We start from the raw sequence: 24,513 nt of genomic DNA, 5'->3' as shown, positions 1-24,513 counted from the left end.
CAGGGCTGGTGACATTTCTGGACTATTCTTGTCCAGGATGACCCCCAAATCTAACTTTCGAAAACTCCTGCCTTTGCTTCGCCAGTGACACCAGCCTTAGCTATTCATTCGTCTCTCAAGCACCTTTATGCTTCTCCCTTGCCACCTCCTATATGTGGGGAAACTCTGGGGGAACTCCCCATCAAAATTTGTGATGCTGCCACCTTATCCTTTCTTAAATCCCTTCTTAAATCCCAGCCTCTGCTGTGATACCTACAAATGCTCCCTTCTGCCACTGGGTGAGGAAACAGCAAGCTGTATCTTCTGCTAAATGCCTGTGTGCTGCCAGCGGGTAAAAGAACCAGGGAATGGAGAGTTCCCATCTGGACCTGGGTCAGCATGTTTTATAGTTTCCAATAACACTTGCTTTTACATCTGTCTTCCCACAGGTGGATGCAGTGCGGGTGTATGTGAAGAGTGACTCTGAGGACCTGCAGTATCCCATCCTGTTTGTAGTTCGCCAACAGAAGGGGGTACTGTCATGGCAAGTCCCACTGATTTTTCGAGGCCTGTAAGTGGTAGAGGTTATCTTTCCAGCTTTAATATACTAGTTGTCCCTCCTTTCCCAGTTGCTAAATCTCATCATTTTACTTTAAGTCTTGAGATATTTGCTGTGGTGGCTTGTTTAAGTTTCCCATGATCTCACAATTGCTGGCATCCAACACGTGAATTTTCTCATGGTCAGAATGATTGACATTTCCCATTAGCAAGGTAAATTGAACAGATTGCAAATAGGGCATTGCTAAATTGAATCCAAGTGTATGTGCAGAGTGTCCCAGCCCAGGGCACTCCGGCTGTTGGCAACACTTCCAACTGGCCATGCTATGGGCTACTTGCAATTGGCAGATAGCTTCTGCATTTGCTCTTCTTACTCAACATCACATTCTTCTCCACTCTCGTCCCTCAAATGCTGTGCAAAATACAACATGCTGAGAAAATACAGGGGAGACGCTTCTCAAAGGCATCCAGCTGTGTCCTCGGGCATTTCAATCTGTCAGACGCACCCACCTCACCCACTGTACAGCTATTTGGAGGGGTGTCATTAAACAATTCTTGGGTCTTGTCAAGATTTTCTTGTATCTGCTTTCATGAGCCAGGGAAATAGATGGTAGGCTGGGTCACCCAGAATAAGTCACTAGAGTTGCAGGAGGGAAAATTTCTGCATGGCATCTTGCAAATAGAGGTGAATTTCTGAATATCCTCTCAGCGAGGACTTTCCTCAACCATCCGTCACTAACGTTGGTGAACCTGCCTCTGTGATCCACCAAGGCCGGCAGAGCATCTGGTTGATAAACTGTGAGGGGGCGTATCATTGGTACAGGCATCCCATCAATAGCACTTGCACAACTCAGGAGGTGTAATTGTTCCTCACCGGTGAGGCCGCACACCTTGACCACATGATGCTGCAGGACCCCGTGGATAGGCCTGCATGCCTCCATCACCAAACTGGTTTCCAACTGACTGGCTGGTAGCAATCTGGGGTTAAGCTTCCAAAGGCTAATTCCCATGCACCCCTCCCCACGGAGGCAGGCTTTCAGCCAGGGTTTCTGGCACGGCAGGATCAGGGCAAGCTCAGCAGAGTTGCAGGAAAATGGCCTGGCATAGCCTGAGGATCTGAAGCCACAGCTGGTCATGCCAGGCCTGTCTAAATAACTCTGTTCGAGCGGAAGGAGGGTGTTTTTTTCTGTTTCATTTTATTTGGTGGCTGTTGGCTTTTTTTTTTTCCTTTTGGCTGCTATAGTTACCAGAGGACCTACAACTACCAGGAAGTGAGTCGTACTCTCTGCCCTTCGGAACCCACCCCCGAGACGGGACCCTCTGAGCAGATCATATTTGTCGACGTGGCTTCCATGGCGCTGTTCGATATTGAGTATGAGCTGCTGGTTACCAGGCTCAAGAGCTTCCAACTCATGTAAGCAGGATTTGTGAACGTGTGCAAGGGGGATTGCTGGGGGCGGGGGTGTCCATATAGTGTGGAAACTGCTCCCACTCACATAGAGAGAGAGACAAGTGTTGTGCCTTCAGTTACTCTCTCTTCACATCCTAGGAGAGCACATGAGATGAAAAACCTTCTTTTGTGTGGCCCAGGCAGCTTCATTTGGGCACTGAAAGGGGGAAAATCCCTCTAAGGTACTAGCCTCTCAGCTCTAGCTGTTTTAGACCAAAGCTTTCCTGAGTCTGATTCTCCAGATAGTTTCACTTCCAGCTGCAAGAGATTAGAGACGCTCAGCTGAGACTGTTTATCTGGTGGGGTCACTCAGGTCATTCCTCAGGATCACCATGCCTCATGGCTCTGTCTCCCGGGATTAGAGGAATGAAGTGCCATCCCCACATTTATGAAAGACTGTGTCCCTTGGATGGGCTTGGTTTGAAGTGGGGGGGGGGGTTCCTCTGGCTTTCATCTCTCTCTGAATTGTGAGAGTAAGGAGAAGCCTATTCCGCCGGCGGGACAACGCAGTCAGCCTCCTGTGATTTCAGGCCCTGGTCAGGGCTGGGACTGTGTGCTGCCCTGTTCTGTTCCCTCTTTGGACTAGGAGGAAAGGGACAGGCCACTTCCTCCTTCCTTCTAGGAGCCCCCAGGTTACTCCCTCTTCCTGCTTAAATACCTGACCTGGTGAGATTAGGTGGAACTCATCTCTCCAGATAGTGGGCTAAGCTACAGGCCCAGAGGAGGGCATGCCCTCTGTCTGGCTGGCTCTTTTTGAAGGGAATTCACTCGTTACCTACCTGATGCAGCCTGGGATGCATACACCTCATCTGAGGCTGGCAAGGATGTGCCACACGAGAAGACCAGTGGTCCATTTGACCCATATTCAATTTCCAGCAGTGGCCAACCCCTGGTTCAGAGTAAGATGAAATAGTAAGCCAGGTCTCATTCTTCGGATCCATGCACAGAAGGGAGCGCCTTCTGACTGGGGGGTGGAGGAGGGAGGGAGGCGGGCGGAGGAAGGGATCAGTTGCTTCTGTAGCAGGATTCCCTGCACCTTTCTGTGCACAGATTCCTGTTGGTCTGGGGGGATTTGGGTGGGAATGGGATGGGCGATGGGAAGGCAGCATATCTGTCTCTGATACTGGCTGGGACAGCCAGAGGCTCAGATTATGGTTCCAATGGCTCTGCTCCGCAAGGGAATCTCTGGCAGAGTGGCTCCGATGAACCTGGCAGAGAGTTGGCATAGTGCCAGAGGACTTCTCTGCAGATGGCCTTGTGCCCCCATGGAGCTCTGAGATTTGTGAGGTTTGTGGACCACACGCCCTGCTTTCTGACATAGGTGGGTCCACTCCCATGTAGGTAACCTGTGGCAGTTTCTTGGCCCCTGCATGCATATGTCTGCGGAGGAGAGGGACAATTTAGCCTAAGATTATTTTCAGCACTGGTGCTGTCAGAGATGCTCTCAGATGAGTTGATGAGAGGGATGCAGGGCCAAATGGGGGGAGCCTGCTGGGGCTGCTGATGGTGGAAGAGGTCCCTCATAGAAAATGCAGAGGACTCCCATTGTTACTTTTTTGTATCATGGGGGCTTCCTGGGTCAGCTGGGGGGAAGCTTGAAAGTTGGGTGTGTGGGAATAATCCTCTTGTGTCTAGAAATGTATCTCGCAATGGCCCAAGGAAGGGGGAAAAAGCCCAGGCTAAGTACGGCCCTGGCTGCATGGCCAAGAGGAGGCTGGCTGTGGACTAGCTACCCCAGGCAGCCTGTGTGTGGTGGTGAGAGAGAGCTCCTCTCAATAGTGCCAGTTCTTCTGTTGTCTCACTCACTACCTCAAGCTCTTGTTTGTCTGTCGTCCTGCTGTGCTGTGGTCCCTCCCCAGGACGAAGGGCTGGGAACTTGGCCGACTGCTAATCCTGGGAGCCCGCCTAGCCTAGAAGTAGGCAGATTGTGGGGAGTCAGGCAGTCATGGGCTCTGATCTGGCTCTGCCATTGACTTGCTGTGTGCAAGTCACATCCCTTCTGTTGCCTCAGTTTCTCAATCTGTAGAAAAGGGAATATCAAATTACTTCAAGACTGATGAAGAGGAAGGAAAATACACATTTCTCTAAATTGCTCTGCAAGATGTTTATTTCCTCCCAAATGCTTACATTCCTCCCCCCCCAATTTTACTCTGCCATTTAAGTGAACAGGGTCTGAGAAAAGTCAGTGATATTGTTCTCACAAAATAACCCAGGATAATCCCGTTCCTCTATTTTCCATGAAAAAGTGATGAACAATTGGGTTCATAGGGAAACTTGGCCCGTGGTTCCCAAATTCTACAGAATAGAGAGATCACAGTTTGAAATATGACAGATGATTTAGATAATTGAATATAATCCTTTACCAGGGCAGAATCTACAGAATCCCAAAGCAACCATTTCGATGACTCAACAAAATGCTTCTCTTTAATTAATAAATAAAGTTTCCAAGGAGTGATCTAGACTAAAACTGCAAACTATGATACAGAGCAACACATTAGCTGCTCCATAGCCAAACTTAAATGCAGATCGAGCTAATGTTCTAGGTGGCACTAACAATGGGCCATCTTTTACTCTACCCAGACGCTTTTATCTCAAGGGACTACAGTAGCTCATGTGAACTTCATCTTAGCCCATATGCATGCACAGTGAGATAATTAAGCTTTAATTTGTGGACTAAAACACAACACTGGCAAAGTGCATATCTACCATGCTTGCATGCATGCAGGCACACTCAGATACTGCGCTTACACTGGAAGTTGAAAGGCTAGCCATTTCCAAACACTGGATGCTGCCTCTTGTTATGCTGGGATTCTGAATGAGTAGGAAAAAATAAAATCAGTCCTAGAACCAAACTGTGTTCTCCTTGTGTGCTTAAACAAAGCACACATTTAGGAGGTTAGTCCCACAGTGTTTCTAACCCAACTGCTGGACCACGCACAGAAATACTTTGCGCAGTTGCCAACACCTTAAAAACTCTTGCTGACACAATTCTCCAGCTAACGCTGCCAAGTGTTAGAAACTGAGACATGAAGGGTCAGGCATAATTGGTTGATGCTGTGGCAACCGGACCAGGAACCAGAGCCAGAGGTCACAGCCAGACTCAAGAATGGATTTGGAACTGAGCAGGGCTGGAGCAGGCTAAGTCCTGTGGAGTTTGTCACCATTATCAGGTAGGGGAGAGTTCAAGCAGACTGAGGTGCTGCTTCTCCTGTGAGGTTCATATACCTGCCTTCAGAGTCACCAGACCAGCTCCTGGCTTGTAAATTGGCTGGAGCCTACCACAGAAATGACTCATCACTGCATGTGGCTTAATTAGGCTCTAATTCAGGGATGACTCCTTGTCTCACATCACCTCCCCATCAAGGATGCTTCCCCAACATCCTTGGGCCCAGCTTTCCTGGGTGCAATCAATAGAATTCCTAAAGGAGGTTAGGTGCCTGTATGTTACTGGTCAGTTCCCACAAACACTTGGTTGGGCCATACTGTTCCCAGTCCATGAGAGACATGTGTCAACCTTGGAGCTTAGAATCCAGGATCTATTCCGCCAAGTATTCTTCCTGCCCCTGAACTGTGACAGGAGGCGGGTGAGATGGAGGTGGTTGTGTGCACCCGGGAAGGAATTATCCACATTTTTTTTTTAATAAGCCATTGTGGAATACCAGATGTATCTTCATGGTATGGGATAACTGCAGCTTGAAGGCCACCAGCTTGATCTGTTGAATGGTCTGGAATGGGCTAAGGTAACTGTGGTCTAGTTTCCTTGAGTGTCAGGAGACATCCAAGTGTTGAGTTGAGAGCCATACCTTGTCTCAAGCCACCATGGGAAGGTCCTGTCAATGGATTTTGGCATATTGTTTGTAGTCCTCCTTGGCTGACTTTGTTTGATTTTTAACTCCTCTCTGATGCAGTGGAGGTGTTGCACCAAATCAGAGTCTGCGGGGCCATGGGAGATTAGTAGTATGGGTGAATGGAATCAGTGGTGAAAGCCATTATTGGCACAGAAGGGACTTTGATCAGAGTTCTTGTAAGCAAATTTGCAAGAGGTAAGAGTTTTGGACCAATCTTCTTGATGGCACTTGATAAAGCAGCAGGAGTTATTGTTCTAGAATTTGATTTACCTATTCCAATTGTCCATCTGTCTGGGGATGGTAAGCAGAGGAAATGTGTAGGGTGACTTTCAGAAGTTTGAACAATTCTCTCAAAAAATGGGAGACCAATTGTGGCCCACGATCTGCTGTAATGTTAGTTGGAAACCCAGGGAGCTTGAAGATGTGGTCGAAAAATAAATGAGCTATCACTTCTGCAGTGAGAATCTTCTGACCAGGCACAAAGTTGGGGTGGGGTCAGAAGTGGGATCAGAACACCTAAAGGTTTGGTGCAGGGGGTCTTTGTCCAGTCACATGTCTTACAGGAAGTAATATAAGATTTGATGGACGAGAATAGTTTTGGCCGCCAATAATTGAGAGATCAGCTTGACTGTCTTCCAGTGCCCAAAGTAGCCTGCCAGGGTGGAATCATGTAACAGCTGGAGTATGGCTAGATGGGGTGGTCTATCAGGGACATAAATGTGATCCTTGAACCAGAATACCTTGTTTTTGACTCTGACTTCTGGGTCAGAATTGGCTGACATCTACATCACTGCAAGCGGATCATTGGGCAGACAGGACTTTACAAGGGCTAAAAGATTGGTGTTGTCCAGCACATTTATAAAATGGCAGGGTTTCAATATAGTGGCAGGTTCAGGAGATTTAGCCCCTTAGCTAGCTACTCCCCCTGACGGGATAACACATCAAGTTTGCCATTTCAGTTTCTGAGCTGTATGTCAGGATGAAATTGAATCTAGAAAAAAGGAGGCACCAATGTATCTGATGATGGTTGAGCGTGGTGGCAGCTCAGAGATGTTTCAGGTTTTTATGATCTGTGAACACTTGGACTGGAAAGCACGCATCTTCTAGATGATGGTGCCGCTCCTGAAATGCAGCCTTGATGGCCAGTAACTCCTTATCCTAGATTTTAATTGTGTTCCTTGAGTGTCAATTTCTTAGACTAGAAGGCGTAAGGGTGGAAGTCCTTTGAGGGCACATGTTCTTGTGATAGCACTGCACCAACTACATAATCAGAAGCATTTGCTTTGACCACAAAGGGTTTTGAAGGGACTAGATGTACTAAGATGGGTGCAGAGGTAAACACTTCCTTTAGCTAATCAAAGGCCAATTGGGCTTCTCGTGTCCAGGAGAAAGCGTTTTTCTGTAGTAGCTGGGCAATTGGGAATACCACTTACGAGAATCTTTGAATGAATCATCTATACAAATTAGTGAACCCTAGAAAGCACTGCACATTCCAGATGCTCTTGGATGTAGCCCAAGTTGAAACCACAGAGACTTTTCTGAGATTCATGCTTATTCTGCCAGAAGAGATGATGTAACCCAAGAAGTCCACAGTGGTGTGGTGAAATTAACATTTCTCTGGTTTCCCACATAGACCATATGCTCAAAGATGTTTGAATACTAACCAGACATGCTGGTCATGCAAGGCTTGGTTTTCAGGAAAAATAAGAATGTCATGTAGATAGATTACAAACTATTCCAGAACATCCCTGAAGAGATCATTAACTAAGTGCGGGAATGTGGCAGGGGTGTTACAAAGACCAAAAGGCATAACAGGGTATTCTAAATGTTCATACAGAGTATGAAAGGCTGTTTTCCATTTATCACCCTCTCTCAGCCTACCAGCTAGCTAGCAAGTTTGCTGCGAAAAGTGATATTAACAAACATACAAATATCACTTTTCACAGCAGACTTAGCACCCTGTTGCCACCCAGCTCTGAAAGCCATGCCAACACCAGCAGTGCAGAAGTAAAGGCAGCAATGGGGTGCAAAGTCTGTTGCGAAAAGTGATATTGACAAAGTTTCTTCATACACCACCCCCAGTATTAAACCGTAACTATTTTAAAAAATAACTCAGATAGTCTTAATTTAAAAGCGATGAGAAAAGGTAAATTCATTTACCAATAGGGCTATACATTTAACATTTAACATGTTAAATATAAAGTGTGTGTTTAATTTATAAGGAGGATCACACTCAGAGGCTTGCTGTGTGAAAGGGTCGCCAATAAAAAAAAGTTTGAGAACCACTGGCCTACTCAAAGGTGCCAAGGTACCGTCCTTGTTCTTGACAAGCAGGATTGGGGCCCTGGTGGGGTACATAGGAGGATAGATAACATTCTTTGCTAGATTTTTGTTGAGGTATTCCCAAAGGGCCCTAAATTCAGGTTCTGATAAGAGTAAATTTGCCCTAAGGGGATTTTGGCCCTGGCTGGAGATCTCTGGGGCAGTTGTAAGACCTATGCAGGGGAAGGGTATTAGTGTTTCTTTTATCAAATAAATCCACAAATTCCTGGTACTTTATGGGAACTGGTGAGTGATCCTTACTCAGACACTGTGTGCAGAAAATGGTGGCCTTGTCCAGACTGCATCTAGTGTCCAATCTGGTGTCAAGGACTAGACGCTGATGCTGACAATAATCAGATTTGAACCGCACTTCTCATGACCTCAAGGAAATGTGTGGATCATGGAGGGAGAGCCAAGGAATGCCAAGCGTGACTTGGAAGCAGGGTGAGTCAGTCAGGTTAAATTGCAGGGTCGCCTGATGGTCTTGAATTATAACTCAGAGGGTTGCAGTCTCAGCCAACCAGACCAAAGGACAGCACGCTGCCATAAATTGCCTCTGACACATTAAAGGCAAGTTTCCTTTGCACCAGCAGGTGGTTTTGTTTTTTTGCAAATCCAGTGTCCAAAAAATTACTAGAGGCTTCAAAGTCGATCAGTGCAAGCTGGGTGCAGCTCCCTTTTGGTGCAGATAGGGTCCAAAGCTGAGCTTGAACTGGAGGTGGGATTGGCCATTACTGGCAACATGTAGGATACATATAAGTAGCAAAGGGGAACCCAATTCTGTTGTTCTCTGTGGCCGTGTCCTCTCTAATGAGGCTTCCCAGGCTAGCCATAGAAAAGGACTTGAGGGGGCCCCTGATGGCAAAGTGGCCTTGTTCCTCACAATACAGGCAGAGATCATTCAGATGACTATATTCCATTCTTGAGCTAAGAGTCATCTTCGTGTCATGTCTACCTGCATAGGTTCAGGCCCAGCAATTACCAGGTAGAGGGGGACGGGCTTTGCTCAAGCAGTTGCAGAGCATATGCCTTCTTCCTTTCCTGACACTGCTCAAACAATTGATTTGTTCATTTGGATACACAACTTGATGTAGAGGCGCAATGCAGTGGGGGGATCAACCTGGGCCAGTTCATCCCTAAGCTTCACACTGAGACCTAGGTAGAAATGGTTAATCTGAGTTGCTTCGTTCCATGCCACGTCAGCAACCAGGTGTCAGCAATGGGTGGTGTAGGCTGCAACGGATCAGGGGCCTTGTTTGAGTAACTACAGGGCAACGGTGGAGCAGGCATGGTTTGGGTCATTAAACAAAAGTGATGAATTTGTTAGTGATTTTTTTAAAGTTATGGAGAATTGGGCCTCCTTGCCTCAGGAGTGGTGATGCCCAATCCGGTGCTTTGCCTGTCAGTAAGATTAGTTATTTGGGTACATCTCTGGGCACAACAGGAACAGCGGGTGACATTGATGGAGAAACTCCCAACACTTCTAATGGTTCCCACCAAATCTCTCCGGTCGTAGGATTTTAGAGCCTAGATCTTGGGCTGTCACAGCTAATGGTGTGGAGGAACGTGGGACATCTAGGATCTGTGACTGCAGGAAGGCATTTTCCCATTGTAGCTGGGCTACTTGGTTCTGGGGGCCTTGAACTAGCTACTCCATCTCAATGGTGGATGTGCCTGGAAATTTCATTTTGACTGTTGGGGGCACCTGCAGGTGTAGGCGATCCATCTTGGCCACTGGGCCTGATAGGTCAGGCTGCTCAAACTGTTAAAAACCAAGATGTGGAGGGTCAGGCCTAGTGGTTGGTGCAGTAGCAACTGGGCCAAGAATCAGGAGTCAAGAGCAGGTTTGGAACAAAGCAGAGCAGGTCTGGGAACAAGGCTGGAGTCTGAGCAGGGCTGGGGCAGATTAAGGCCTATGGAATCTGTTATCACTATCAGGCAGGAGAGAGTTCATGCCATGACGTGATGTTGGGCAAACTGAACTGTTGTTTCTCCTATGAGGTTTATACACCTGCTCTGAGAGGTAAACCTGCTCCCGGTTTGTAGATTGGCTGGAGCCCAGCACAGAATGACTCATCACTGCATGTGGCTTAATCAGGCTCTAGTTCAGGGATGACTTCTCACCTCGCACCATGTTCTTATGTATGATCCTCCCAATGCTAATACGAGGCAGTTAGTGCAGCAAACTCCTCTCAGGCCTTATTCTGTAACTAGGCAGAAACAACACGATAGCTACTCAGCAGCATCTCATTATTTAGCAGCACTGAAACCCCCTCTGGTCCCCATCATGCTGATCACTTTTTCCATGCAATACTACTGCTGGTTGACCCTTTTCTGCCAGATTGTTTTCCCATTGGACCATGCCAACTGGTCACGTTCCAAATATTCAGCGGGAATATGTTTTCAACAACATTTAGTTTTGGGGGAGGGCAAAAAAATTGAATTGAAGCATGTCAATAAGCTTAAACCTTCTTGAAATGGAACACTTTGATTTTCCATTTCAAAATTCCTGTTTCTAAATGTGTGTTATAAATCATAACAGAATAGAAAAGAAATAATTCAAAATAAATTATGAACAAATATAATTTTTTTTTTAAATGAAAATTTCATTTTGCAGGAACTCTTTGAAATTTCAAGCTTTTTATTCCGATTTGGATTTTTTTTAATATTGGAATTTCTCTCAGAACAGAAATTCCAGTTCCAGATCAGCTCTGTGCAATTACCCTGCCCCTGCACTATGGGCCTGACTCTTTCCCATTGCTTAAATCAAGTAGAACTAGTTTGAAAAGAGCCAGTCCTACAAACATAAGTGTAAGTAACCCACTCCCCCGCTGACACTAAGCTCAGTCTTCGTGTCTCTCTGTATGTTACAAATGCAGCTCTGAAGAGCAGTTCTCGGACGATGCTGTGTGTGTTTGAGTGTTTATGCTGTGAGTTTTAGGAAATCTTCACCTTACTGATCTTTCTTTTTTAGGACAGATAAAGCCTTTAACTTCACTGCCAGCCCTTCTCAGCCTCAGGTAAGCAGGAGCCCTACATGCCATCATCTGCATCTGTCTTTTCACATACAAATGGGTTCCAGTATGATCCTGGCAGTAAGAGATGGCAAAGAGCTATAGGATCAAATCCACTTCCCTCTCAGGATGCAGTCTAGTCCATTGCTATGGCATCTGCATCGTCAGAGTGAAGGGGTAGCACTGCCTAGTCTCTGGCCCTAACAAAAGACTTTCAGCTCAAGCAATTGAACAAAGCCAAGATGTGAACTGGTGCAAGCCGACATCAGACCTTACTGCTAGGAGCTGTGAGATGGGTGCAACAATCCACAGGCCCAGCCACTTGCACTCTGTGTGGCTTCACTGCACCGTGTGCAGCTGAAACAAGATGCTTAGTGTGGACCACTGCACTGTTGCATTGGTTCAGTCACCCTACTACAACTTGTCAAGATGCAGTTCTCTAGTGCAGTTAAGGCTGTAAAGGATTCATCAAATTTCAGACCGCTACCAGAGCTTGAGTGATCTGAAAAAAGTGGGGAGGGGTGTCTATCTGCCCACTGCCCTGCCTAGCAATCCATCTGCACCATTATCTCTGCTCCTCCTGCAGCTCCTAGGGTTCTTCCTCCCCCCACAGGCCTGGGAAAGGGGGATGAGCTGCAGCAGCGTACCCTCTTCCCAAGCTGCGTGTTACAAGGAGGAAGAGGGAGGAGCGGGGGAGCTATCCTGTCCCCATTGCTGACAGGAGGGAGTGGACAGAAAATGAGGTGGGTTTCTGAGGGGATGGGGGAAGAGCTTTGCCCACTTCCTGCAGCAGCCGTGATTGGCTGCTCTTCCCCAGGAGGTAGGCAGGTGGGGAAACCAATCAATCAAAGGGTTTTTTTCCTGAGGTACTAAAAATGTGCACCCCTTAGCCACCCAGCTCGCTTTTTTGAAAACTTATTTCCCAGAGCTGTGGTCCAGCCCGCTTTAAGCCCCGACTGTTACACTCAGTTGTGGCAGAAGGCGATGTTCCAGTGGATTAAATCATGATTCATTGATAGGTACAGACTTTTAGTTCAGCCCAGCCCTTTAACATCTGGAACATCCCCGCCAGCAGGCATTTGGGGAATTCCACTGCAGCATATGCCAGAACAAGCAGATTTTTCTCATTCACAGCACGGAGGTCTTTGTAGCGGTTCTCTTTAGCCAGGAAAACCAGCCATCTCCATGGATGTGGGGATTGAGAGGGTTTCTCTCTGAAGATGAGTAGTTCCAGGATCTGGACTGCACTGGTGCAAATTAATCTGAGATCCCATCTGCAGGTGCCTGCCAACAGATCCCTGGAGCGCAAAACTGGCTTGCCAGCTGCAGATAACGGTTTATTCCAAACTGAAAATCTGTCCGCTCCTCACAGTCAAGAGTGTGTGTTCTACTCTCTTCCTAATTAGCCGGCTCATAGTATAATCAGACTGGTACATCTGCAGTCAGTTGACTTGGGTTTGTATCCTGGCAGATACCGTTATGTGGTTCTCTCTACTCAGAAACTCTGATAAGGCACTATGGATTTTTTTTAGCTATAGTTATATTTCCCTATCTCTTGGACCTAATCTGTCCTTGCTATATAATTTATAGCCAGGGATTATAGTATTCCACTTCTCTTGTCATTCTGCCATGTTTAGTAATGCTTATTAAGGCAAAGTAATCTTCTATTGCCAGGCATCCCCATTCACCTATTTTTGCCGTCAGGCTTATATTATCCTATGGACGCTTATATAATTTTTATTTACCTTAGGAACATAGGGATGGTAGGGTTACTTTCTTAGGAACTTGGGCCAAGCCCATTAAAGTCAATAGGAGTCTTCTCACTGAATTTAGATGGCTTAGGCTCAGTCCCTGAGTTATCTTTGATGGAACTGCAGTCTGTTTGGCACAGTGGCTAATGTATGAGGTTGTTAATTTTCCTTTAGGGGCAGGGTGCTCAGAGCATCATTTTTCAAAACACCATAAAAGAGGCTCAATTTAAATGTACAACCCAACTAAAAAATAGTAAGAGGGCCAAAAAAAAAAAAAAAAAAAAAAGTCACCATGGCTAAACAGAGGAAAAGAGGTGGTTAGAGGCAGAAAGGCATCCTTTAAACATTGGAAGTCAAATCCTACTGAGGAAAATAGAAAGGAGCATAAACTCCGGCAAGTCAAGTATAATTAAGCAGACCAAAAAAGACTGTGAAGAGCAACTAGCAAAAGACACGAAAACTAACAGCAAACCTTTTTTTGAGTAGCTCAGAAGCAGGAAGCCTGTCAAACAATCAGTGGGGCCACTGGACAGTCGAGGTGCTAAAGGAGCACTCAAAGAAGACAAGGCCATTGTGGAGAAGCTAAATTGATTCTTTGCATTAGTCTTCACTGCACAGGCTGTGAAGGAGATTCCCCCACACGATGCATTCGTGGATGTAGTGTACTTGGACTTTGAGAGATCCCTGACAAGGTGTCTCACCAAAGGCTCTTAAGCAAAGTAAGGAGTCCTGGGATAAGACAGAAGGTCCTCTCCTGCATCAGTCAGTGGTTAAAAGATATGAAACAAAGGGTAGGAATAAATGGTCAGTTTTCAGAATGGAAAGAGGTAAATAGCAGGGTCTCCTAGGGATCTATACTGGGACCAATTCAACATATTCATAAATGATCTGGGAAAAGGATAAACAGTGAAGCAGCAGACTTTGCAGTTGATACAAAATTACTCAAGATAGTTAAGTCTAAAGCAGACTGCGAAGCGTTACAAAGGGATCTCACAAAACTGGGTGATTGGGCAACAAAATGGCAGGTGAAATTCAGTGTTGATAGATGCAAAGTAATGCACATTAAAAACATAATCCCAACTATACCTATAAAATGATGGGGTCTAAATTAGCTGCTGCCACTCAAGATAGAGATCTTGGTGTCACTGTGAATAGTTCTCTGAAAACATCTGCTCAATGTGCAGCAGCAGTCAAAAAAGCTAACAGAATGTTAAGAACCATTAGAAAAGAGAGATAATAAGACAGAAAATATTGTATGGCCACTATATAAATCCATGATACGCCCACACCTTGAATACTGCATGCAGTTCTGGTCACCCCATCTCAAAAAAGATATATTAGAAATGGAAAAGGTACAGAGTCGCAACAAAAATTATTGGGATATGGAACAGCTTCCATATGAAGAACAAGCCCAGTCTTTTTAATCTTTCATCTTAGAAGAGAGACAACTGAGTGGGCGATATGAGAGAGATATATAAAATCATGAATGATGTGGAGAAAGTGAATGATGAAGTGTTGTTTACCCCTTCACTTAACACCAGAACTAGGGGTCACCCGATGAAATTAATAGGCAGCAGGCTTAAAACAAACATAAGGAAGTACTTCTTCACACAACCACAGCCAACCTGTGGAACTCGTTGCTAGGGGATGTTGTGAAGGCCAAAACTGGGTTTAAAAAAAAGAATTAGATAAGTTCATGGAGGATAGGTCCAACAATGGCTATTAGCCAAGAGGGTCAGGGATGTAATCCTATGCTTTGGGTGTCCCTAAATCTCTGACTGTCAGATGCTGAGACTGGATGACCGGGGATGGATCTCTCCATAATTGCCCTGTTCTGCTCATTCCCTCTGAAGCATCTGGTATTGTCCATTGTCAGAAGACAGGATACTGGGCTAGATGGACCAATGGCCTGAACTAGCATGGCCCATTCTTATGTTCTTATGAAACACAGGATGGGTGCCTTTTTAATGGGAACACCACCATTTTTATAAATCAAATCAAAGAACTATTGATGAATCGATCTAGATTCTTTACAGTCTAGAGCAATGCAAGAATAGCCCTAAACAAGAAAAAACAAGGGAAATACAATTATAGGAAAAGTGATTAGTGCCCTTAATGCTCAATTACGGCTCATCCTCTATTTCCCAAATTCAGAGAAAGGAATGAAATAAAACTGCAAATGAAAGAGGTGTTTTATTGTGCAAACAGGGTGTACAGATGAGGAAAAGGTTACTGTTTCAGAGAACAGCGTATCTGGGTGGTGTGGATATGACAAACCATAACTTTAATCTCTGAGATAAATTACAGGGCAGCTAGAGCAAATAAGTTTCATATTTTATGTTAAGAAATAATTCAGTTACATCCTCATTACACTGTTTTCCCCTTTACAACCAAGAAGAAAATTAGTGAAAACATTTAAAGTCCATTGTCCATTTGAACAAGCAGAGGGAAAAGAGCTGTTAAAAGGTGTTTATTTAGATCAAATGCAGCAGCTGTCAGAGAGGATGTGGCGGGCAACTACAGAACGGACAGTGGCAACTGCAAGCAAAGTTTCCTCCTGAAGATTTAGGAAGCTCTGTAGATAGTCACACAGCAAAAAGTCAATCATTTTAACCCAGTCAGAACTGAATTGACATTGACACTCAGAATGAGTGATTCTATTTACACTTTATTTTTTTTTGAAGCCCTTTCTTTAGTAGCTTGCTTTTTGCTCACTCTGAATTAGCTGAAAAGGGGATGTTGGACTGCGATGATCCTGTGAATGCATAAATAGGAACACAGAGAGGTGCTGAGAGTCCACAACTCCAAATCAAGTCAGTGAGAGTTGCAGGCTCTCAGGATTGGATCCTAAAATTTAGGTGCACAGGTAGCTAGATCAAATGCCTTTATTTTTTGCTTGCACTAGTCACCTCATATCAGATCTGTAACCTCTTAAGAGGTACAGCAAAGGAGTTGGGGTGCAAGCAGAGAGAGAGGGTACAAAGATAAGCTTAAAGCCACCTTTGCACTTTGCTAATTCTGGCCTGCTCCAGGAACTGGTGTGGCCCCAAGTGCAAATTATAGCACGCCTGGCTGCTTTGTGTAGCTACCAATGGGCAAACTCTGCAGCCAGGAAAGCTGGAGCACAAAACACTCCAGTTACTCCCCTGATCTGTCCTTAATCACCTCAGCATGCCCTGTGCTGGGAACTGCTCAGGAGGGTGCTGTGAGACTTCCTACATTGGTCTTGTGTTAATTCTGTACTTGGGGAATTACCCAGAGGGCCGTTCCACCCCTTTTACACTCAGAAAATATAAAGTCTTCCACACCTCCCAAAGATGGGTGTCAGTGTAACTGGTTCTCAGGATCTGTTGGCAAGCATCTGCCGATTCTGGTGTGTTTTGGCCAGAATGAAGGGACTCTTGGTAAATCTGAAGGAACAGGTTCAGCTGATTTTCCAAGTGTTATATGCTAGGATTTACAGCTGTAACACATACAGTTTTTTTCATTTCACAATGAACCTTTTCATGTCTGTAAAAATGGATTATGAAGTAGAAACTGGCAAACTTGGAAAAATTCTGGTTCGGTTCTGCTTTGAGCTCAAAATTGGAAGAAGGAAAACTGCTTCAGGAGGGGAATGATACTTGCCTGTCTCCAAAGATAGGGGTATAAGGGCTGTAAAGTGAACTTAATACTTAACACCAGTTAGCAGAAGAGTTAAGATTAGAACTCCTAGTCCGCTGGATCATGGGCCAGCATGCGTTCCCCAAAACCAAAGGGTGTCTTGCAGTTGATGTTTTGGCTGTGTACTGCCTGGAACCACACAGGGAGCAATGCAAAGCTGGAAACATGCTCAGTGCAGCTGGAATGTTGGGAGATTTTAGTAGCCGGTCTCTAACAACCTGATCTGAGCATCTGCAAATGGCAATTTTCACAGGCTTATCCTCTGGCCAAACCTGGATGAATTTCCATGGGGTCAGAGAAAAGTACTTTTTGTGACTCCAAGACCATCCCATAGCCAACTTTTAAATCCCAGCTCCAAAACATGGAGGCACTACAGTAATTTGAAAAAATGTTAACGTTGGCAAAGGTACCCTAACCTCATTCTCAGAAATGGCGAAACCAAACTCACTGAAATTTTAAAAATCAGCCTGAGGAAAGTAGCAATGACTGAAAAATTTTGCCAGAACAGATACATTTTGGCTAAGTCATAAACAGAGGAAAATGTTAGATAATCACAATGATAACCTACAGGCTTCCTCCCCACTCTGCTCCTGCCCGCACCTATATGATGGCATTGTAAATGGTATAGAAACTGCTGGAGGCCACGGTCACAATTTAGAACACTTTACTGTACAATCCCATCATTTAAAACATTACCTGTTGGAGTATTATGATGAGCAAGAATTAGGCTGTAACTCTGGTGCCATGAAGGTCTCTGGGATTAAATTCTGTGCAGAGAGAGGGTGGTGCAGGCTGTATCTTTTGGCCAGGCCATTGTGAGGAATATAAAGGCCTTTCAAAACACTTGAACTCCAACTGAGTAGTTGACCGGAGGAAGTTTTCCATGCCAGACCACTCAGACTAGATACATGGGGCTGTTCTTTTTTCCTTGAGGACGTTATGGAGCCAATGGCAGAGGGAATCCTGACCCGTAATGCACAAATGGGAACACTGATCCTGTTTTTGTTTCAGTATTTTCTGTACAAGTTCCCTCACGATGTGGATTCCGTCATCATCAAGGTGGTATCTGAAACAGTCTATCCCTGCTCCGTTGTCTCTGTCCAGGATATTGTGGTAAGTCTAGAAAGGGTACTGTCAGCCTGCAATGGCAGAGGATTGGGAGTGTGGGCTCTGGGCATTGGTATCTTACCTCAATCACTGTGTGTGATGCACTTCAACCCAGTAAAGTTATGAAGCCTCAGAGGCCTGTACTACAGCGTAACAATAAAGGAGGAGTTTGAGGGGAGGCGAGGGTCCTGTGGAATGAATGGGAAAGCCCTCGCTGCTGAGTTCTAAGTAGCTCCCCAAGTGATATGTTTGCTGATGTTGTTATTGAGGGAAGTAAGCAAACTCGTTCTGATCCTGCCTGTGCCCTCTGTCTAATAATACGTTAATGATGATGCTCCCATCACAGGAGCTGAAGGTGCTTTTCCTTACTGGGAGGTAGGTCCGTACCATTCTCTCTCCATCTTACAGATGGGTAAATGGAAGCACAGAGAGGGGACACGACCTTTCTATAGTCACACAGCAAGTTCTGGCAGAACTGGGAGGGGACAGCAGAAATTCTGCCTCCCAGGCTTGTGAATAAGTCACAAGACACCCCTGATTGTCCCTGCAGTGTTTTCTTTCCTCCCATTCCTTCTCTCCACCCCGCTCCCTCTCCCAACCTTCTGTGTTCATTGCCTAGATAATGCTTGGTCCTGCAGGGGGACTGGACTGGAAGACCTTGAAAGGTCCCTTCCAGTCCTATGATTCTCTATTACCTGACCCTTTCTCCTCTCCTTTTCCTCTGACCCAATCTCCCCCCTCAATCTTTTTAGTGAATTCTTGTTTATACCCTTCAGTCCTCTCCCATTCCCATCACTACTGCCTCCTGCAGGTGGAATTTGCCATTGCTCAGGGCCAGGCAGCAGCAGTACTGGCCATGTATTTCTTCTCCCTTGCCGCATAGCAGAGCAGGACTGAGAGGCACACCTCAGGGTGAGGGAGTAGTGAGAAGAGGAGGGAGAGGTGAAGGGAGCCTTGACTGCTTGTAGAGAAACCGTGAGAGTAGCCTCTGCTAGCTGGGAGAAGGTGGCGAAGTGGAAAGAGCAATCCCCACTTGTAGCCCTGCTTATGAGTGGCATTGCAAATGACATGAGTGAGAAGGTGACCGCAGGGGGGTGTGTGTGTGTGTGTGTGTGTGTGTGTGTGTGTGTGTGACTGTCACTCCACATGGCAGAAAAGGGAAGCGGGGGGCCATGGGGTCTGTTGTGCAGAGGTGGGGATGAGAGGAAAACAAGGACCAGACCTAGATTCGTAGTAGAGCTTAGATTGCTATAACAACTGTCGTCTTCCCTCTGCCTTATGGGGGCCATCTCTCGAGAGATTCACAGAGTGTTAGTGGTTCTCAACTAGGGATACGCATACCCCTGGGGGTAGGCAGAGGTCTTCCTGGGGATATCTAAACTCATCTAGATATTTGCCTAGTTTTATAACAGGCTACGTAAACAGCACTAGCGAAGTCAGCACAAACTAAAAATTCATACAATGTCGTGTATGCTGCTCTATACACTCTGTCAGTGGTTTTCTACCTGGGGGTCGTGACCCCAAGGGGAGTCACAGGATCGGTTTAGGAGGATTGCAAGTGCAGAGCTGGTATTAGGGGGTGACAAGCAGGGCAGCTGCCTGGGGCACCACACCAGGGGGGAGGGCCTGTGAAGCTAAGTTACACAGCCACGCAGGGCTGAAATCAGACTCCTGAAAGGGGTACATTAGTCTGGGAAGGTTGAGAACCACTGGAGTAAATGACCTGCCTTCTCTAGAAACTGCAGCTCTCTTTGAAGCTGGGACCTTGTTGAGAGAGGCCTTCTGAGCCCTGGCCAGGGCTGGTGTTCTCAGCACAGCTTCTCTAGTCCCCGAACGCTGCTGACGTTGCTGCCTATGGGACTCCAGGCAGGGCTTCTCGGGTGCTCTTCGTGAAGTCCTGGTGGGGAGGTGAGGGGAAGATCAGACCAACCTCAAGGCCCAAAGAACTTTGTTAGTAAGTTTAGGGGAGTTTTTTCCACATCAGGCCTATCGGGGGGAGGTGAGTTTGTGCTTCTCCTGGCTCAGAAAATGCAGTTGGATTTTTCCATTTTTTTTTTTAATTACTTCTGCCTGTTTTAGTGCCCCGTCTATGATCTGGATCATAACGTGGAGTTCAATGGTGTTTACCAGTCCATGACGAAGCAAGCTGCCATCACTATACAGGTGAGACACTGATTTTTGTCAGTGCTAGTTTCTGAGGACTCTGTGTACCTACCGACTCCTCTCTGCGTGGTCATTTCATCTGTGGGGTACTGGTGCTCGTGCACTTTTGGATAGTATGGCCCACATCTTAATACACATGGGAAACCAGTTTCAGAGAGAGACAGTGACTGGCCTCAAGCCACACGCTAGGTCAGTGGCAAAGCCACTTGCGGAACAAGGAAATCTCCCAAGTTCTAGATCTCCTCCTGATTTCTCTCAGAAATGCCTGACTCCCTAGAACAGACTGTGTGTCTGTTCGAACAGCCAGTTCTGTGTAACAGCCAGTTACATGCTGCTTTACCCATAAACATCAGTTCCCTTGTTTGCAATCTCAGCCGAAGCACTGAACTTCTGGTATGGGGCCTAACGTCAGGCTTTTGGGCCTGCCAGTCACGGGCTCCAGGATCTTAACACCCCAGCCCTAGGTGGGCCTGTAGGAGAACCCAGACCTGCCCTCTGCTCTGGGTTCCCACCCAAGGACCCAGTATGAAGCAGACAAGATCTGTTTGTTCTTGTCTTTCTGTATCCTTGGCTGCTTCCTACTGTGGATGGCAGCTAGGCCTTCCTTAGTCTCCTCCCCAGCTGACTCTTCTGCTGGTCCCAAAACAAAAAGGATCCAGATGAGTTATGAGAAACATCAAAGCTGCTGCACCAGGCCTACCTGTCCCTTAAGAGTCACTAGTTTTAGGCCTCAGCCCCAGCTGATCCTTCCTTACAGGCAGCTTCAAGGCAGTCAAGATCACAATGGTCCCTTCTGGCCTTACAATCGATTTAATCTGTTTAGGCTTTGGTCACAGCCAGGCTTTCCTTCACAGGGCTCACTCAAGAGGTCTATTCCCCATCCTAGTCAGCCACTATTGACCTGTGCTTTCCCTCTTTTCTCTCTAGGCTTGACACCTTGCACTTGTGCGGAGCTGACTGGGTCCACAGGTTCACGTTAGCTCCTTCTTGATCACCCATCACAGGCTACTAGGTCTATATTTAGGCATTTAAATCGGGGGCCTGACTTTCAAAAGGGCTGAGCACCTGCAGCTCCCAGTAAAATCAACTGGAGCTGCAGGTACTCAGCACTCTTGAAAGTCCGGCCCTTGATTTAGATGCCTAAATATTGACCTTTATAGTCTACCTTTAGGTCCCAGTGTTGAAATATCTTGCCCTGAGAGCTTAAAGGAACTCTAAACAGTTATCTGGTTTACAACGTGCTCATCATTCTAGTATCCGCGTGCTCTCCCGTCTGACTCACCAATTTGACTTCCTGCTTTATAACACACTGAAAGTGTGCAGGTATCCCAGTGTAACTGCACACTCAGTCCAGTGTAACTCACGTACTCTAGGTGAACATATCTGGTATGTCTCATTGTACCCTTTGTGGCGTGTTATTGCTTGTGACTGGTTGAACAGTTGCTTAGAGAGGTAATGAGGGCTGAGCTGAGTACAGGTCTGGAAGCCAGGGCTCTTGTGTTTTAATCTTGGCTCTGCTGCTACTAACTGGTGCTAATACAGGACTTTGAAAATGTAAGGTGCTAAAAGTCGGGAAAGAGCGATATGAGAAAAGTTACACCAGTGTAACTAAATCCATTAAAAATTGATCTACTTACTCTAGTGCAAACCCCTAATCTAGACACACTTATCCTGGTTTGAGCTTCACTGAAGCTAAACTGATTTAAGTGAAGTTACACTCGAGAGGCTCAAACCAGGACGTGTCTTTATTAGGGGTTTGCACTAGTGCAAGTAGATCACTTCTTAAAAAATGGATTTCGTTCGATCAGTGCAGCTTTTCTAATCTAGGCCAGGCATTTAACTACGTTTAGTCCTTTAACTTGCATGGGAGAGGAGACTCCTTCTCTCCAGCCCTTTCTTCCCTCACTTTTCCAAGGTTCTCTCTTGTTTGTTTCTGTGCAGAAGAAGGACTTCCCAGGCGAGCAGTTCTTTGTTGTGTTTGTCATAAAGCCAGAGGACTATGCCTGTGGAGGCTCTGTGCCTTCCTCTATTGCGGGTAAGATGAACTAGGGGACTGGTACACTGCGTCATGGGGGTGGGGAAGGGGGAACACCTTCTGTTACTGTTTGTGATTCCCCTTGAGTGGCCCGCCTGTGGAATGGTCATTGAAACAAAGGGGAATGGGGGATCCTAGAGGACGACTCGGAGTAGAATGCCCTGAGATCTTTAACAAGGCAGGTCTCCTTATTGCCTCTCTATGGATGTCAACGTCTCCTGGTGCGTTCCACAGCTTTGCAGACAGATCCCAGACTGGGAGTGAAATCCTATAGATTACAAGGAGTGGTGATGAAATACACTTTAGGCTCAGCCAGCTGAAACGTCAGCAGCATCCCAACATTTTCTAGCATAAAGATGGAGGTGCTGGATAGAGCAAGAGCCATGAGGAGAAGACTTTCCTAGACCGGCCTGTGGCTTCAACACAAATGCTGACCTGTGGCTACTCACTATGTGATCATGCCAGTATCCTAGCCTCATGCAAGCAGAAAGGCATGCACCAGAAAACAGTGCTGGTTCTGGGCTACGTCTCAGGTGAACAAGTCCCGGAAGTGTTAAATGATGCGTTTCTGATCGAGTGGACCTTGCTTCTTACAGGAAAGGGCAACCACACCTGGAACCTACAACGAACGAAGAGCCTTCAAGTCACCATTGTGCCCTCTCTTAAAGGTGAATGTCTCTGTGAGGAATGGTACAGAATTTCTGGGGAGCTCAGAGGGGCTCCACTCCGGCTTCTCCTACCTGGGGGTGTGGTGGGTAATAATACAGGGGCGCTAGGTGTGTGGGAGCTCCTGACTAACTCAGTCCCAGCAGGAGGCACTGCAAGGAATGGGATTAGTGGTACCGGCTGAGGGAATGTTCTTAACTATTCCAGTGCCAGTCCCTGTCAGCAGGGAGGGATGCTGGGTAGGAGGGTGCAGGTGGTGCTTGCAATGACTAGAGTCCATAGAGAGCTGAGCACGGGAAGTGGGTGAGCCCCCAGCTATTTTGGTCACAGTCTCCACCAGCAGGAGGCGCTGTAGCGAGCAGGGCAGGAATGCTGGCTGTGAGGGGGCAGTTTCCCTGTACGCTGACCGTCCTCCTGTTCCGCTTCCCAGAGTCTGACTACGTGCAGGCCATGCTCTTCAGCCTCCTGAGCTTCCTCTCCTTCTACCTGGGCTCGCTGATCGTCGCCTTGGTGCACTATGTCAGGTGGGTAGAGCAGGCTGACGATGACAACGTCTTTGTCTTCATCGGCGGAAACGCCCTAACCCTGCCGCGAGAGGGTGCCTGAGCCCGGCAGGCTAGGGGAGAGCCTGGCCGCCCAGTGGCCCTTTTGTGAGGGCAGAATGGGGGGCGTTTGGCTGTTTGTGCGCTAACCTGCAGAGAGAAAGGGCAGCTCCAGGGCACTAGTGGGACCCCAGGAAACTGCTGCATGTGTGTGGGCTGGTACTTGCACTCCTTGAACTCCTTATGGGGCAGAGCAGAAACGTGACAAAACCCAGAGCAGACGCCTCCAGAGCACCAGGGAAGCAAGGAATCCATTAAATTGCAGGGCCAAGCCTCATGCACAGCTCAGCAATGTCCTGATCACCCTCCTGCCCTGCACTGAGGGGAGGGGGCCTGCCTCTGGGATGGCACCAGATGCTTCCTCCTGCTGCAGGTTGCTCTTGGAGAAAGGGCAAAGCCTCCTGCAGCCCTTCTCAGCCACGCCAACACGGCACTTTCCCCTCCTGTACCTCGCCCCTGCCTGCCCTCGCAGCCCTCTGGGACCAGTGGGGCAGCAGGAGGGGTGTCGCTACCCCACAGGAGCTCCTGGCAATGAGACTCCCCGGGCCCATTACCCCAGCTGTTCAGTCCGGCAGCACGTGGCGGGATTGGAAAGCGGTGCCGTCCCAGGAACTCCTGTGTGTCAGCAGTTACGCAAGCTGCCTGCTCAGGCAGTGATTCAAGTGGAGCGTATCTTCTGTGCCGGAACGCAAGAGCTCAGCAGGGAGCAATCGTCTCTCCCCAGCCCTGGCCAAGCATTGCACAACTGACCAGGTGCATGGGGGTTTGGTTATACCTTCCTCTCCAGCACTGGGTGCGGGTCACTGCCAGAAAACAGGATGAGTTGTCTGGTCCTGCTACTTCCATGCACCCTGTCTCCTGTGTACTATAGTGATTCTGATCCCTTGCAAGCCATGTGGATTCACGAATGTGGAAAGCAGATAGGTGGGTCTTCCCAGTGCACAGGACCAAACGTAGGGTTGGCCATATTCGATTGGCTCACTGGTCAGGCCTCTGGCTGTGGCCATCAACTGATGCATCAGAGGAAAGTGAACCATTTTCTCGATTGGATTTGTCTGATGATGCGTTGCTGGAAGTGGAGATCTAGATAGCAGGAGACTGGGGTATTCATTTCCCAGCCCTGACCAGTTGATGATTGTTTTCTAAAGCGTTGCACAACGCTGCTGTCTTGGTTTTGAGATGATACTGCAAAGGCTGGCACAGCGGCTGAAAACTGGAGGATTTGTTGAGTTTTTCAGAAGCATTGTCTGTGCTTGTTTTCAGGATTCAGAGGAAGACTTCATCTGGGAGATACAGTCCTGATGACGGTAAACCTCTCCTAAACTGTGCTACAAGGTCAAGTGGTAGAGAATGCT

The 24,513-nt window shown here is 47.0% G+C and overlaps 1 protein-coding gene across 2 annotated transcripts in view; it reads left to right on the top strand.

Annotated features, from left to right (window-relative positions):
* SIDT1 (SID1 transmembrane family member 1) overlaps positions 1–24,513 on the top strand; it is a 77,088-nt gene that overhangs the window by 23,402 nt on the left and 29,173 nt on the right. For both annotated transcript variants that reach the window (XM_067545976.1, XM_067545977.1), the window contains 9 exons: positions 429–550; positions 1,781–1,951; positions 11,132–11,177; positions 17,597–17,698; positions 19,772–19,855; positions 21,797–21,890; positions 22,487–22,558; positions 22,987–23,080; positions 24,422–24,465. In XM_067545976.1, coding sequence (XP_067402077.1) covers positions 429–550; positions 1,781–1,951; positions 11,132–11,177; positions 17,597–17,698; positions 19,772–19,855; positions 21,797–21,890; positions 22,487–22,558; positions 22,987–23,080; positions 24,422–24,465 — 829 coding nt within the window. The remainder of the gene's footprint in view (positions 1–428; positions 551–1,780; positions 1,952–11,131; positions 11,178–17,596; positions 17,699–19,771; positions 19,856–21,796; positions 21,891–22,486; positions 22,559–22,986; positions 23,081–24,421; positions 24,466–24,513) is intronic.

Source organism: Emydura macquarii, unplaced genomic scaffold (genome assembly GCF_026122565.2).
Source record: "Emydura macquarii macquarii isolate MOO-44397 ecotype Brisbane River unplaced genomic scaffold, CSIRO-AGI_Emac_v2 contig_1119, whole genome shotgun sequence".
NCBI lineage: Eukaryota > Metazoa > Chordata > Testudines > Chelidae > Emydura > Emydura macquarii.
This window is presented reverse-complemented; position numbering and strand designations above follow the sequence as displayed.